At 35.3% G+C, this 13,276-nt stretch overlaps 1 protein-coding gene across 1 annotated transcript in view; it reads right to left on the bottom strand.

The window, feature by feature from the left end:
* Positions 1-295: 295 nt before the first annotated feature.
* The window catches only part of Kctd8 (potassium channel tetramerization domain containing 8), a 244,133-nt gene continuing 231,152 nt past the window's right edge, over positions 296-13,276 (bottom strand). The window contains exon 2 of the mRNA XM_063240708.1: positions 296-1,625. Coding sequence (XP_063096778.1) covers positions 1,165-1,625 — 461 coding nt within the window. The 3' untranslated portion in view covers positions 296-1,164. The remainder of the gene's footprint in view (positions 1,626-13,276) is intronic.

Consider the following 13,276-nt stretch of genomic DNA (forward strand, 5'->3'; position numbering starts at 1 on the left):
CTGATTTGCACATACTAATGTCCTGGTTGTCTCACAGAAGGCTTTGTATCTGGTTTTCAGCTGAAGTAACATTTTCCTGTATTATTAGATGAGGTGTTTATTCTTTTGTGGGTTAAGAGTTTATTAATCAGCATAGAGATTATTTGGATCTGACTCTAACTCAATTTTGAACTAGGTTCAAGCTCATGAACATTAAGTCTGTGTCGATCATTACACAGCAAAAGGGTTTTTAAAGGAAAATAAAAGACAAAAAAATTGAATATTTTTAAAGTCAATAGAAATCAAGGAATCGTAATACATTTCCTTTTTTTAATAAATACATAAAGCTTTTTACCATTTCCCTCAATTATTTTGATTAACACAATAATAGAGTCTTTCAGAGAATCATTATACTATTTTCACAGCCTGATGTAAAAGACTCATTTCACAGAAATAATCATGACTAGCATTAATAGATGAAGGTTGATGCTATAACACAATAGGATAAGGCATATTTACACCATCAGAACATACAGAAACACCATACACATACACAAAATAATCACAGATCCAGAATTAAGTTCAATTTCTTAGACATTTACATATACAGGCTTTGCCTGAAACTTTTTCTTTTTTTTTTTTATTTTGTAATATTTTTTCTTTCCAAGCAACAAACAGGTCTTCCCTATTTCTTGTGACTTATTTGTAACATTATGCTCATGCAAAAATAATACTTGTTTTATTGCATTAACATTTAAACAGTTTTAGTTTTGTGTCCTAAACCATCCTCTACAATTTTACTTGATGTTGATTCATCCATATTGTCATTTTTGTTGGTGTGATATGATGACTTGATTTTGGTGAGTTACAAAATGACAAACATGGTAAGTTAAACACAGTTCAGAAATCAGTTTCCTAAGATTCTTGATCATGCACGTTTTACTTTCATTCTTGCAAAGACGGTTTGAATCAAATAGGTATACCATTTTGACTCCACATTTATTGGCTCACTTTTTAAATCATATTTCTAGAAATAACAACAACAAAAGATAATGATAAAATACTTTCCCACATCTACAGTTCACGAGAAGGAAGAGCAGCAAGAATCACACTGACCGCCAGCCAGGTGGTAGCACAGTAATAAACACTGAACGTCATTGAAATACCACATTCATGTGATAATTACTATAACCCATATTTCTGCAGCAGTTCAGATTGCCACTGGCGTTTGCGCTCTGGAAAATAATCTGGAATGTGGATTTTTTTAAAATCCTGGATACACTTTTTCATTTCTTCTTCCACACTTAGCTTTTCACAGACTTTCTTTTTGGAAAGGTTTGTTTCCCGAGACTTGCTGATGAGTGTCTGAAAGAGTTCACTGTTTCTGCGCTTATCTGGTGGGGGCATCCACTGCACAGGCGCTTTTTTGGAGGGGCGATCCAATGTTAAGGTGTTGGGTTGGTGAGCAGCAGCCTGCTGGGCATTTGGCGGGTTGTCCTGGGGAGTACTTGCTTCTGAGTGGCTGTCACAGCTGGAAGTGGAGAGCTCATTACAGGAAGTCCCACTTTCACTTCCTTTCTCTGTGACTTTGTCGTGTTTCTTATCTTCATGTTCTTGTTTGGGTGACACTATTTTCTGAGGTGGTCCTACAGAGAAGAAAAAAGAAAAAAATTGAACATCAAATTAAACTTTAATTTTCATTTCAAAGAGAACCTTTATCTTAACAGGAACACTGGTTTTATTGCATTAGCCTATGTTTGAAAGATTAAACACATCTTTCTAGGGTCTTCAGTATATCTAAAGAAAAGACACCTTGTGTAATTATTTACAACAAAAACCGAGAGGCTTGCTTAATGAGAATCTCTCCCTTAATTGGTCATCAATAGCTTTATGCTGAAAAGACCTTTGTTATTTTAGTTACTATTTCCTGAAACCTGAAAACGTTCCTAAATGTAAATATTTTGCTAGTCTTATATATATTGCATTGCATGTCCTGCTAATCTCTGTAATCTCTGCTGTACTAGGCTATGTCCTCTGTATATATTTTGCCATTGTAAAGATAAAAATGAACCATCACTGTATTTTACACAATAGCAATATTTTCTAGACCCAGAAGTACAATACCATCATTTATGCTTCCAAGTGGGGTGTTGATTTAAATCATATCCTCAGTCTCTTAATCTTATTTCTTGCCTATTTCCTCAGAGAAAATTATGAAACTGCTATAAGATATATATGGGCTTAAGTATTGTGGTGAGAATATATAGTGGAAATACAGTATTCTCCTAAAATATGAGGCTCAATGTCTGAGGTATATTACCTAGGAGGACAGTTTTCAGGAAGTGTTAGTTTGTCAAGATTATTCAAATATATCAACACTTTATTTCTAAGAGGCAACATATTTTATTTTCCTTGTCTTCACCGAGGGATTAGACTTTACATTTAACATTTATTGAACACTCTTGTGCACCCAGAACTGTAATAAAAACCTGATTAAAGGTAGTGCAAACATTTAGAGAGTTTAGGGACCCAAATTTTATTTTCCGTAGGTCATCTTTTATCAACAAGCTGTATAAAGCACAGTCTGAAGGAAGGCATCGGTAGTTTTTAAAACACTTGCCCAAAGGCTTCTTCAGTGTTGTGTGATCAGTGTCGAGAACAACTGGCCTGATTCACAGTGGTCACCGCTTTACAGAATACAGGAACCACTTGAAAAGATTTGGATAAACCCAGAGTGCTTGAGTTCATGCAGTGCCATCTGGACACTGATCCAGGGGATGCAGTTGATTTCAAGGTACAGGCAAAGTCATGAATCTTTGTTTATTATAATATACATAAAACCAATTAGCAGCCAGTATATACCAATGTATTACCATTGCTGATTAAACATACTAACTGAAATATTGTCATAAAATTACTTACTACTTACATCACATTATTGATAACTATCACAAATTTTCTATTCTAAAACACTATTCATGTATAGTGGCACACAACTGTAGCACCAACTATTGGGGCTGAAGCAAGAATTTAGTTTGAGTTCAGTTCAAAAATAGCCTGGGCAACAGAGTCAGATGTCATCTAATTTTTTAAAAAAAAAAATTATTTTAGTACCAGGAATCAAACTCAGGACTTTGTGCTTGCCAGGCAGGCAATATGGCACTGAGTTATTTTATCTAGTCCCATCTAATTTATTTCTAGTAAATACATTTTAAAGTTGATACCAAATATTTAGCTGAATGAAATTAAAGATTTGAAAAAGTTGAAAATTTTTTGCAATCACATTCTGTACGTTGAATGTGGTGTTGGTTACATGACAGGATACATTTGAGAATTCATGGAATTATATATTTACCCTTCAGAGGATTTTTCGGTATGTAAACAATATCTATACCAACTGAACCCCCACAACACTTTTTAAAAGGTAAAGTTTTAAAAACTTAAAGGAAGGTTAGAAGCAATTTTTCAAACTTCCTTTCTCTACAGTCTGATAAATATAGATCAAATTCTAATGCTGAGAGCTACTGTGCAAGCATGTGCATTAATACACTTCTGAAGTGTTTATAACCACGAATGTTTTTTAAAAGCTGTTGTTGGTATTGTTTGTTTTTCTCAGGTTCTCTTACTTTTATTTCATTTCTTCTATCAGGAAGACTGAGAGTGAAGGAGAGAAAGCTACTGCAAACAGTGCGGGGCTCGCCCAGACCCTGCCGCTCCATCTTCCGCCTCTTTCTCTCCCCCTGCTTCCCTCTTCAACTGCCCTTCTTTCCAGATTTCTTTGTACTGAGGTTCATTCCTGCAGACCTCTAGGTAATTAGTCCTAGGGTATTGTCCACAAACTTATAAACTCTTAGTACTAAACACTCTCAAATTATACATTTGGGTGTGCCCTGTCTGTCTTTCTGGGTCTGACTGATAGACCCACAGTAGCAATCAGCCACCTGCTTCATTGACTAGAAGACTCTTACTGGAAGAACTTATTTTTATTCACATTGTATTTCTGCAGGAGTATTTCTGAAAAGGAAAAATAGGGCTGGAATCTTAGTGACTAAGATTCAAATTCTGACTAATAAAACACTAGTTTTATGACACTTCTTTACCCATGGTAGATATTTAGCTCCTCTAAACCTTAATTTGCTTATTCACAAATAAAGTACCATTGTCCTCATAGTGATGAGACAAGATAATGTGTCAGATAAGATAATCTAGTACATTATTCTCAGTAGAGCTTGGCAATGTATACAAGCGGGATTCTTGTATGTTTTTAAAATGTCCATGCCCATCTTCAAAGGTTTTACTTCAGTGTGCTGAAGAACTTACATGTGTGTTTTATACAGGGGGAAAATATATGTGTTTAATCATCTTTATGGATAAATGTGAGCCCAAGCAAATGTGCATCTCATTGCTCTAACATAATATGCAATACAAATAAATCTTTCTTTACTCTTTCTGTCATTGTTCTGAATTAAATTAACCAAAATGCCCTTTCAAGAAATATCAAATGAAGACTAAAGGACTATAGCACAGTACAAATATCTGAGCAACCCAATTTACCTTAAGGATAAGTAAGTGATGGGAAAAATCATTTCCTGTTAATAGTCAGGGGAATAGAATAGTAGTTATAGGTTCCCAGTCCATGTAATAACATCAAGATGGATGATGCTGCAGAAAGAAGATACTGGATGCCACGAAAACAAATGCTTCCTTCTGTTTCTGCTCACTGGGAGAAAGAATTCTTAATGAGGTATACCAGGAGGAATACCGTCTGTGTTCAGCAGTGTAAGTTGCTAGTATGACTAGGGGTTTTATAATTTATTGATGAAAATAAGCCCCTACAACACATACACACAGGTTCAGATACTTGAAAATAAGTCAGAATATAAGATGTGTGATAAAAATTAATTAATAGTTTATCAAAAGATGGAAGATCAATGAATGAGAATAATATTACTATTATAAATTCTATGTCTCTTTAAATAATAAGAGAATTGAATATATCCCTGAATAACCTTTCCCAGAGCAATTTGAGAGAAAGAACATTAATAAGATTTATACCAATAAGGTATGAAAAGGAAAATGCAAATGTGCTCAGTGATTTCTTCAATCAATCTTTCTTCCACCACATAAATAATTTGCTGGCTAGTTACCAAACTATAAGCAACAAACCAGTGAACAAAATCTCTTACCTAGAATTATCTTTAAAAATAGTTAATTATTTAAAATTGTTGAATTCGATACATAATTACATCTAAAAATTTTTAAATTTTGTGATAATGTCTCAACTTTTCATTTGCCTGTTTTACTTCAGTGTGCTGAAGTGTGCAAAATATACCAGGATATCAGTAATGCATTCATAGAGCATTTTTCAATGAAGATTGGAGCTTGACTGTCTTGCAAACTAACTTGGCATAAAATGTTTTGAAGAGCAGTTTGAATACACACATGAACACACAGACACACTTTACGCTAATTTAGTTGGTTAATTGATTTTTTTTTTTTTTTTTTACCACTATAGAAATAACCTTAGAAAACCTAGGTTTCCGGCAGCAGCTCCTGAGAGCTGTGCCATGTTGGAACTTGGTCACTGGGAAGCCAAGCAAGCACCTCCCTTCTCTGGACTGCGGCCCTTCCAGGGGAAGAACCAGTAGCAGCTCCTGAGATCCGCGCCATGTTGATGCACAGCCTAGAGTCAAACATCCCACTTCCCCTACCCTCCTTCTTCTGTCCCCACTGTTAGCAAATGGGAACCAGAAATCTGAGTGTCTCCTGGTAAGTTGACCATAGCAAATAAGGGGGACTTCCTTCTACTATCTCTTTGAAGTCAAATATTTTTATTACTGTTATTCTGTATTCTGATTAATGGTACTGCTCTATTCAATATTCTGTTTTGATAAGTTATATAATGTTCTGTATTTCATCTCATTTTGATATACGTGACTGAAACAACAACTATCAGGGAGGGAATCCTTTCAGCCCCGCCCGTCACCTTCCCAACTGGAGGAGCACACTACAGATGCTAGCCAGAAGGACAGAGAACTGCAGAGTAGAGGCAGTCCATTCCAGCCCCGCCCAACACCTCTCCCATCTGAGAAGCACACCACATGCCATTCAGAAGGAGGAGCTGGGCCGAGCTACTGGAACCTGCTCCGCCTCCTCTATGAACTTCTTTTGACCTGGAGAGCACCAGCACTACTGCTACTGCCTGGAGGAGGGAGCAGCCCTGCTGAGGAGGTTTGAGGCCTACCTAGGCCATAGGGGGACCCTCTATCAGCCTGGGGAGCTTTGCCATCCAAGGAGCTGGATGACTACACAACATTCAATCCCTGGGAGAGTATGAGATCCTGGCCTTAGGGGGTTGGGGTCCTCTAGGCTTGGGGCCACACTAGATCAGGTTTAGCAGGATTTGGGATTGCCTGGACCACAACAGGTGGCCTTCTTTCCCTCAGGGAAGCTTTGCTACCAGAGGGGGAAAACTGCAGATTGAGGAGGGTTTAGGTCTACCTGAGAGGAGCCTGGCAACCTTCTTTTAATCCAGGGGCTCCGCTGCCCAAGGAGGGAGCTACACTACCAGAGGAGTCCCAAGAGCCCAGGTCATAAGAGACAATTTTCAACATGCCCAGGGGAAACTCTGGAACACTTGAAACATGGAAATATAGGAAAATGACAAAACATAAGAACAAAATGCAATCTCAAACATCCAGCCCATCCCAAGAAAGCCTAGGAGCCATGTACATAGAAGAAAATACATGCCATAGACATGAAATACCTGAAATACCTGAAATAATAGTAACTGAAATAAAGAAGCAACTCTGGGAAGCTTTAAAGGAATTCAAACTAGAAATAATATCTCAGGTAAAAGAAGAAATGATAAAAGAAATGAAGGAGATGCTGAACATACCTAAAGAAGACACAGTTAAAAAATTGGAGGAACTAAACAAAAAGATAGAATCCCTGGATGAACAATATAAGCAACAAACAGAATATATAAAACAAATGCAAAGAGATATACAGGAAATCAAAAATTCCATTGAAAGTTGTAAAAACTGCCTCAATGAATGTGAAGATAGAATTTCAGACCCTGAAGATAAGATTGCAGCCAGTGAACAGGAAAGGAAAGATCTTTTAAAAAATAATAAGAAATCAAGAAATAACAAACACATGCAAGACGATGCAAAGAAAAACAACATAAGGTTGATAGGGATAAATGAAAAAGAAGGAGACAACGTAAAGATGTCAAGAGGATATTTAGGAGCTGAAAATTTCCCAAACATGAAACTGGAAACTGATATCAAGATCAATGAAGCACATAGAACTCCAAGTAGCCATAGCCAAAATAAAACTACACACAGATATATAATAATCACCATCCCAGAAGTCGAACAAAAGAATAGAACATTAAAAGCTGTCAGAGAGAAAAGATAGATCACCTATAAAGGAAAACCTATCAGAATCACAGAAAACTTCTAAGCACAAACAGTAAAGTCAAGAAGAGCATGGAGTGAAGTATTTCGATCTTAAAGGAAAATGATTTCCAACATAGACTGATGTACCCTGCAAAACTGTCCTTCAAAATGTATGGAGAAATAAGATACTTCCACGACAAAGAACAGCTGAAGAATTTCATGATCACCAAGCCAATCCTGCAAAGAATATTGGAAGACAGTTTAGATATACTTAGGAAAAACCCACTAAACAGAACAGAAAGATAAAGATGCAACAGCAGAAATATAACATGTCAGCAATAAACCAATTATAAGAGTTATAACCATTAATGTAAATGGTCTCAATACACCAATTAAAAGAAATAGACTGGCAGAATGGATCAAGAAACAAAATCCAACCATATGCTGTCTACAAGACATCTTACCCAAAAGGATACTCACAGACTGAAAGTCAAAGGATGGAAAAAAATATTTCATGCAACAGGAATCCAAAAGAAAGTGAGGGTAGCTATTCTGTTTGCAGACAATGTGAACTTCAAACCAATAATGATCAGAAGAGATACAGAAGGTCACTACGTACTGGTTATCTGTTCAAGAGGAAGAGATAACTATCTTAAATATATATAGACCAAATTCCAGAGCACCCAGTTATATAAAACAAGTAATATCAGAAATGAAAAACCAAATTAGCAGTAAAACAATTATAACAGGAGATTTTTAACACACCATTGACACCAATGGACAGACCAACCAGACAGAAAGTAAGTAAAGAAATAAAAGAACTGAATCACACCTGTGAACAAATGGAATTGATAGACATATACAGAGTATTCTTCCCAACAACAACAGAATACACATTCTTCTCAGCAGTACATGGGTCATTCTCTAAAACAGACCATATATTAACTCACAGAACATAGTTAAATAAATGCAAAAGAGTTGAAATTATCCCTTGCATGTTATTAGATCATAGCACTTTGAAATTAGAAATTAATGATAAAAGATACTGCAAAAATCCAACAAACACATGAGAACTGAATAACATGCCCTTTAGTAATCACTGGGTCACAGAGGAGATTAAAGAAGAAATTAAACAATACCTACAAACAAATGAAAACACGAATACAACTGACCGGAATCTGTGGGATGCAATGAAAGCTGTCTTCAGAGGAAAATTCATTGCACTGAATTCCCACATCAGGAAAACAGAACAAATACAAATAAATAACCTGATGTTACACCTCAAACATCTAGAAAAAGAAGAGCAAGTCAAGCCCAAAGCCAAAAGAAGAGAGGAAATAATAAAAATCAGAGCAGAAATCAATGCAATAGAGACTAAGAAAATAATCCAAAAAATGAATGAATCAAAGAGTTGGTTCTTTGAAAGAATAAATAAAATTGATAAGCCCCTAGCCAACATTATTTTAAAAAGGGAAGAAAAAGCTCAAATTCATGCAATAAGGAATGAAAAAGGTGAAATCACTACAGACCCAATAGAAATACAGAAGATCATCAACAACTATTTCAGAAACCTCTACTCTCAAAGGTTTGATAACACAGAAGAAATAGACAGATTCCTAGAGGCATATGAAGTACCAAAGCTAAGTCAAGAAGATGTAAAACTGCTGAATAACCCAATTTCTATTAATGCAATTGAAAACGTAATTAAGTCCTTACCTACAAAGAAGAGCCCAGGCCCAGATGGATTCACTGCAGAATTCTACAAGAAATACAAAGAAGACCTAATGCCGACACTCCTCAAACTGTTCAATGAAATTGAAAGGGATGCAATCCTTCCCAAATCATTCCTGGAAGCAAATATTACTCTAGTACCAAAACCTGAGAAAGACCCAACTGAAAAAGAGAACTACAAACCAATCTCCCTATTGAACACAGATGCAAAATCCTCAATAAATTATTGGCAAATAGGATGCAACAAATCATCAAGAAAATTATACACCATGACCAAGTGGGATTCATCCCAGGTATGCAAAGATGGTTCACCATACATAAATCAATAAATGTAATCCACCATATCAATCAAGTCGAGAGTAAGAATCACATGATCATCTGCATAGATGCAGAAAAAGCTTTTGATAAGGTGCAACATTCATTTTTGATAAGAACCTTGCAGAAAATTGGAATAGATGGTCTTTACCTCAACATAATAAAGGCCATCTTTAACAAACCAACAGCCAGTATCATACTAAATGGCCAAAAATTGAAGGCCCTTACTTCAAAATCAGGCACAAGACAAGAATGTCCCTTGTCACTGCTCCTATTTAATATGGCACTGCAAATACTAGCCACAGCAATTAGACAAGAGAGCAAAATAAAAGGTGTAAAGACAGGAAAAGAAGTTAAATTATCACTATTTGCAGATGATATGATTCTCTACATAGAAGACCCCCAAAACTCCATTGAAAGACTCCTTGATATAATAAATGAATTCAGCAATGTGGCTGCATACAAAATCAATACTCAAAAATCAATAGCATTCCTCTACACTAACAACAAAATCACAGAGAGAGAAGTAAGAGAAGCAACACCCTTCACACTAGCAACCAAAAAAATGAAATACTTAGGAATTATTCTCATGTAAGAAGTGAAAGACCTATACAGGGAAAATTATAATACACTGAAAAATGAAGTTGAAGATGATCTAGAAAATGGAAAGACATCCCTTGCTCATGGATAGGAAGAATAAATATTGTGGAAATGGCATTCTCCAAAACTCTTATACAGATTCAAGCAATCCCAATAAAAATACCATCAACATACCTCATAGATCTTGAGAAATCAGTCCTAAAATTCATCTGAAGTGAGAAGACACCTAGAATAGCAAAGACAGTTCTAAGCAGCAAAGGCAAGGCAGGAGGCATCACAATCCCTGACTTGAAGTTATACTACAAAGGATCTGTAGTAAAATCAACATTGTACTGGAATCAAAACAGAGCCGAAGATCAGTGGAATATATTAGAAGATACAACCACAACTACAAACACACTCAACCACCTTATCTTTGATAAAGGGGCCAAACAGGTTCACTGGGAGTACGACAGTCTCTTTAATAAATGGTGTTGGAAAAACTGGCTCTCCATATCCCAAAAACTAAAACTAGACTCATGCCTATCACCATATACTAAAATAAAATCTAAATGGATCAAAGAACTAAATATTACAATAGAAACACTAAATTTACTGAAAGACAAATTGGGTAAAAACCTTGAAGACATAGGGGTAGGTAGAGAATTCATGAACAGGTCTCAAACCGCATGAGAAATTCTTCCCAGAATCAATAACTGGGATCATTTCTTATTAAAAAGTTTCTGCACATCAAAAGAAATCTCTAACATAGTGAAAAGAAAACCCACAAACTGGGAAAAAATCTTAGTGAATTGATCCTCAGACAAAGGACTTCTGTCTCAACCATATAAACAATTTTAAAAAATCAGACCCCCAAAATTCAAAGAACCCATCCAAAAATGGGTATCTGAGATGAATGAACAATTCTCAGATGAAGAAATACAAATGGCAAATAAATATATGAAAAAATGTTCATCATCATTAGTCATTAGAGAAATGCAAATTAAAACCCCACTGAGATCTCATTTCACTCCTGAAAGAATGGCCAAGATCAAGAAACCACCAACAACAAATGCTGGAGAGGCTGTGGGGAAAAAGGAACTCTCCTGCACTGTTGGTAGCAGTGTAGACTAGTGCAACCATTGTGGAGGTCAGTCTGGAGATTTCTCATAAAGCTGGGACTGGAAGCCCCATTTGACCCAGGTATTCCACTTCTAGGCATATTCCCAGAAGACCTGAAAGCGTCATACTACAGTGATATATGTGCACCCATGTTTTTAGCAGCACAATTTGTAATAGCCAGATCTTAGAAACAACCTAAATGTCCATCAACTGAGGAATGGATTAAAAAAAGTTGTGGTATTTTTATACAATGGAGTACTACTCAGCTATAAAGAATGATCACATTGAGATGTTTATAAATAAATGGACACAGCTTGAGATCATACTCATAAGTGAAATAAATCAAACTCATATGTATAAATACCAAATTGTTTCCCTAGTTTAAGTAGTGATACTTTTATGAACATAAAAGTACATGGTACGCGGTAAAAGTACGTGGTAATCATGATTACCAGTCACACTGGTTTGAAGCCATATAATATTTTCACTCATTAATTGGAATGGTTTTAGTCTGGGTGGTTTTATATTATTGTCTGTGATACTACGAATAGCTGTTTTGAAGAAAATAAGACAGCGTAATAGCTAGTGCTGATTTAATATCATCCTGTTTTCAAGCCCCATCAAGTTGTTGTTCATCTGTTTCCATTAGTTTAAACATGTTGTATCTTATTATACTTTAAGGTATGCAATAGTATAAGCAAAAATTTTTTATAGGCAAAGAGATAACATAGAAACTGATGTTCGGTTTCTGTTAGCTGGTTCTAAATACCCTGCAATACTTTCATTCTCTTGAATGGTTTCACACTGTCTTGATAACTTTGATGCTATAGTATATGAAGTTAGACTAAAATATTTCAAGGAAAGAGACACTATGGTAACTACTATCAATGTCAAGATATCTGGTGGTGAAACATAATGATGCTTAAATTGTTCAGTTCTGACCTGTGTTATTCTATTGATACTCTATTTTTTTATCTCAGTCTCCCCCCACCTTTTTTAAATTAATTTATTCCTTAGTATCTTTTAATTAAGTGAAAATTAAAAATAGCGGGATATATTATAGTAAGTTATTTGTTTTCCTATTAACCTGACTTGAACCCTTGTATTGTTCTCCACATCTTGTTCTGATTGATTTTATTATATTCTGTTTTGTTTAATAGTATCAAATTTGAGGGTATAAGGAACCACTTTGAAGGCAACCAGATACTCTATGATGCCCATTATGGTTTGACTATTATCTTCTTTGGAAATCCTGTAAGGTCTTCAATGTGGGTTTTATTGGTCTTGTTCTGTACTGTTTTGTTCAATTCTTTTATACCAGCTGATATAGGATAATAAGAGGCATAGTGGTAACCATTGTTGATCACCTAGTAATCTCTTATTGCATTATATACTATATCCATTCTCCTGTTCTGACTCTGTTTTGCTTTATCACATTGGGTTTTTTGTTGTTGTTGTTGTTCTGTTTTGTTTTGTCTTGTTTCTTTTTTATGTTTTTTTTTTCTTTTCCTCTTCAAAGAAAAAGTTAAAAGAACTATGGGAGTAATGGAACCCAAAATGTGTGATTGTTAGCGTAAAAAAGGGAGGAAAGAAAGTGATCTAAAGGATATAACTGCAAGTGTATTCAAGTGTGTAGGATAGAAAACCATATTACTGAAGTTTTGTTGGATCATTGAACCGAACTGTCTGCAATCTCACTGTATTAATGTCCACTTTGTATGCTTTCATTTTGTAACCTGGACAACTGTTTCTGAGATGGCAATATGTAATCTATTAACTAGTTAATTCTTACTGTATATTTTTTCTCTTGAAATTCTGTATCACTTGTAGCCTTTTACTGTCTTGTTTTGTTTTGTTTTTCTCTTTAAACACACAAAAAAGGACAACTATTATAAAGATAACGAAACATAATGTGGGGAAAAAAAAAAAAAAAACCTATGTTTCATCCTGGACCCAGAAATATAACTAAGTGTTTTGTGTTGGCTGTTCAACCTTGTAATTTTAGGACCTCGATTACCAGTTTGAGGTTGGTCTCTAATTGTTTTATGTTATAAAACTCTGTAATTATAAATAAATGATATTATGAATAGGAGCTTACCAAGCCAAAAATGTAAGAAAATATTAAGTACAATAGTGGAAATGAATAA

The sequence above is a fragment of the Cavia porcellus genome, unplaced genomic scaffold (genome assembly GCF_034190915.1).
Source record: "Cavia porcellus strain 051 isolate PalLab524CR breed Dunkin Hartley unplaced genomic scaffold, mCavPor4.1 scaffold_30, whole genome shotgun sequence".
Lineage (NCBI taxonomy): Eukaryota > Metazoa > Chordata > Mammalia > Rodentia > Caviidae > Cavia > Cavia porcellus.